The 4396-nt window shown below is 39.9% G+C and overlaps 1 protein-coding gene across 1 annotated transcript in view; it reads left to right on the top strand.

The window, feature by feature from the left end:
* Positions 1–637: 637 nt before the first annotated feature.
* SARC_06684 (hypothetical protein) overlaps positions 638–4396 on the top strand; it is a 14221-nt gene continuing 10462 nt past the window's right edge. Inside the window, exons 1-5 of the mRNA XM_014299396.1 lie at positions 638–753; positions 1484–1616; positions 2053–2228; positions 2834–3027; positions 3737–3846. Of these exons, the coding sequence (XP_014154871.1) occupies positions 660–753; positions 1484–1616; positions 2053–2228; positions 2834–3027; positions 3737–3846 (707 nt within the window). The 5' untranslated portion in view covers positions 638–659. The remainder of the gene's footprint in view (positions 754–1483; positions 1617–2052; positions 2229–2833; positions 3028–3736; positions 3847–4396) is intronic.

Genomic DNA, 4396 nt, shown 5'->3' with positions numbered 1-4396 from the left:
TATAATTAAACATGCACATATGTATATGTATATGTATACATATGTATATGTATATATACTGTGTGTTTGTGGGTTGATGTGGGTCGGTGTGGGTCGGTGTGAGTCGGTATGTATGTATGTATGTAAGCATGTATATATATATATAATGTATGTATATACATATATATATACACACAAACACACACACACACACACACACTTATATATATATATATAGTATATATAGCATATATATATAATATATATATATATATAATAGTATATAGATCTTGTTTGTATGTTGTTATGTACGTGTGTTTTTAATATCTATACTGATGTATGTATATTTTTATTTTTGTAACTATGCTCCCTTGTCTATATATATATATATTTGTATGTTTCTATATACTTTTATACTATATATGGAGTGTATATATACATATAGTGATAGATTATAGTTACATGGATACTTAATATTGTTTTGCATATAATCTCATATATGTTCACAGCAGTTCTGGTAGTACAGTTTTTTTGTATACCGTGGTTCTGTACCACACTTCGAAGCCGGTATTTCTGTTAAGGTTAGTACTCACCATCCAGTCCTTTGTGGGTTAATACTAACTAATAACTTCAATTTGATCTTCATTTGCTCCCGTAGACATTGCCCCATCCACCGCAAGATGAAACTCACTCACACAGAGGGCAACATCCTTGCCTCCAAGATTGTGGCCGCGGCTAAGCTGAAAGACATAGTTCTGGATGTCTCCCAAGCAGGTGTAGTTGTTTATTCAGAAAAGTCTCTGTGAGGTTTAGTAAGTGTATGTGTGTTCTTTATTGACGGGTTTGGTGGATTGTGTATATACATGCTTTTCAGTGTGTTTGCATGTCTCTGTGTCTGGGCTGTGTATACGTAGTCATCGTGTATAATCTTTGGTGGGAATTTTTTGTGCATGTGTAGTGCAGTCTTATACGAATGAAACTAACGATGCTTATGTTGCAAGTGTATGTATATGTCATAGGCCGTGTACCGTACTTGGTACACCTGGAATATTGCAGGCTACGGGCATATTCTTACACTTTTAGGGATTTGCGGAATGCAATGGCACCGGAGAGTTCCCCATCATCTCATTTTGTCTTAACAAGTTCCACACCGAACTCTAGGTTTGATAAGGCGTGATGCTTGTGTATGTATAGTAAATCTCAGAATTCTGAATGTATAGGACATTTCATTTACTCGAGGTGTTCAAATCTACCTGAAATATTTCGAAAAGATCAACATCCAGCGACTTTTTAAGATCAGTATCCAGCGACTTTGGTATTTGCTTTGAACACCGTGTAAACCCGGAGAAGTCCTACGTATGGTCTATTTTTGAGGCCTCTGTATACGCCATAGAGTACACTAGAAAGAAAGGATAACAATGTGCATATGCGAATGTCCGTCCATTGATATGGTTGTATAGCATTGTATGGTCAATAACATTGATAAACAATCTCTATCATTCAGCTACATCGGACTATTTCATGTACGATGTGGAAGGACTCTGCCTGGAGCTTCCAGGGGGTGTCAAGCTGTTCTCCAGTAATGCGGCATGCGCGTATCTGATGGGAGAGTTTACCGAGGACACCACTAAATCAACGTATGTTATAACGAGGCACATGCGGTAATAGAATATCTGTGTGAACTAGGCAGTGTGGGTGGGCTATATTATAACCCGAGCAGGGTGCAGCGGATAATTGTGGCGTATATGTATTAGTTGAGGCGGTTTAGTTATTTTGGAGACATGACTACACGCGGGTGGTTTTTGTGTGGGCAATTGGAAGTGTATATGGTAGTGTACAAATGAACTCAAGCCAACACACTCACGTAAACAATCACTCAATGACACATGCGCGTATACACATCCACATACACTCATCGAAAGACAAAACTATATACAAGTGTAATCACATACACACACTCAAAGACATGTGCGTATTCACACATGCCTTATATATATATATATACACTCATAAGTGTAATGAGATATTCCATTGGGAATTGATATACATATTCGTATATGCCTAAACTCACAGATGTAACGAGATCATCCAATGGGAGGAGGCTCAGTTTAGGCCTGTTGTGCTCGGCCAGATCGCCGTACCCGACGATGCTTACCTGCAGAAGTCATACAAAGTGCGCATGGACACACTCAGCACTATGCTTCCCCGTCTATATAACGGCACTGGCAATGTATCGACCGCCGATATAGGTATATGGCACAGGCGTGTGCTGGCGTGTTTATACATATATATATATATATATATATATATATAAATGAGCGTGTGCTTTTTTTTTGCAGAAGTAATACAAAGTAGACAGTAGTACGGGAACGCTCAGTGCAGACTATGGTGTCACGTCGCTACAAGCGCTTGACAATGTGTCGACCGCCGATATAAATGTTTAGCTTGAGTGTAATATCTTGTATAAACCTTCGTACAGTGATATCTCACACATGTGTATGATTGTTTGTATGTATGAATCGCATGCACATGTTTTACCAAACTTGTGCACGTGATTTCGTGAGGAAACAAACTCGGATGTGTTTGGTAACGCAAATCGTGTATCTTTGTTGCATATCCTGGCATTCGCTTGCGCGCCTTCTCTATAGCTGCAGCGCTATGAGCTTCGATCCAAGCGTCTACCAACAATGTGAACAACATTCGTAGAGGGCCTGTTATCGATAACCATGAACGGCGCAAAATAGTGTTGCTATCCAAAGACGCACGTGCATTTGCCCACGACGAGGGATACGGATATGGACACGTGTCATGAAGTCCTGACACTTGCTTGCACCAAACTGACATCTGATTGCAGCGCTCTGGGCTATGATCCACGTGTCTACCATCAATGTGAACAACATGCTCAGCGGGCCTGTTGCTGGATACTACGAACGCCTTAACGTTGTGCTGGGTGTGGCTGAAAACATCACCAAGGACAGCGCCAAGACGACTGCGGAGGCGTTGAAGCCCTTTATCGATGCGAAGGCTCTGGAAGAGTTCAAGCGAGAGGTGGGTTGCATTTGAATCGTAAAGGCAAGCACACAGACGCAAATAGTCGCACATGTGTGAATCTAATATACACGTACATATACACCTGTTTTGTGCCTGATTGTTGTGTTCTGAACATACGCATGACTGAGTGTATGCGGGTATATTGGAATGATAGAAGTTGTTTTGACAGGGCTTTGCGGTTGGGCTAATGGCCGTATCAAACATAGCAAGGTGAAGTTCCTGTTTGCGTGTCAATTGTTCATACATTATGTATTTTCTAAATGGAAACCTATCCAAGCGAATTTTACAAGCATACATAGTTGCACTAGGACGACAATGTTCCCGGGAAAATATGCCAAGAAACATCTATAGATTGTTCATGTCGAATTCTGGGTAGTTTTACGTATACATATGTCTAAAATGGCGTCAAGCGTATATGTATGTTGAATATGTTGACAACTTTATGTTTATCCGGGAGAGTTCATCTCCCTGGGTACACATCAGTAAGCAGCCCGTACGTGAGATAGCAATGGCTTGATTTGTATAACCTGGTTGTAAGCTCAATTTAATATAACGTGATTTATAAAACCGATTTGTATGCTCAATTCCATATATTACACTACTTATACACATGTGTAGATCTACGTGTATAACGTTGCTACATGCATGCGTTTGTATATAACTGCTCAACGTGTTATTCGGCCGTTTTGCTTGCTATCTTCACCAGAGTGCTGCTGCCGCTTATGCCAGCACAGAGTACGGTACACCCGACAAAGTCAAAGAGCTCCTCGGAGAGGCCACTCCCACAGCAAAGGGCAATGCCAAGAATGATGCGAGGTAACCAACGCGATTTACATGACATTGCATGTATCATATATGTGTATGTACATTGCACTATGTATGCACATGTGCCATGTATGCATATATGAGATTCACAAGTCAATTCTTCTGCTGTTGTGTCCTTCTGATTATGATTATGTATATGCACATGCCTTGGAGGGTATGTATAATATGCCTTGGAGGGTATGTATAACATGCCTTAGAGGTATGTATACGTGTATATCGTATGTCCAGTGCAAATATCTGTCTTGCGTTGAGTTGTTGGCGCCTATTCCGCAGTGTGTACAATAAATTGAGCGTGCGCGAGTCTTTTGTATATGCACGCACTCACATATACGCACACATATAAGAACACACAAGCACACACACACATATATATATATATATACGCACACATATAAGAACACACAAGCACACACACACACACACATATATATATATATATATATGACAAATCTATATATAAACTCACACACATAAATATATATATATATATACTTGCACGCATAAACGCACATACACACGCTTAAACACACACAAATATAAA

The sequence above is a fragment of the Sphaeroforma arctica genome (assembly GCF_001186125.1).
Source record: "Sphaeroforma arctica JP610 unplaced genomic scaffold supercont1.488, whole genome shotgun sequence".
Classification (NCBI taxonomy): Eukaryota; class Ichthyosporea; order Ichthyophonida; genus Sphaeroforma; species Sphaeroforma arctica.
The sequence above is the reverse complement of the archived record's forward strand: the minus strand, read 5'-3'. Positions and strand labels throughout refer to the sequence as shown.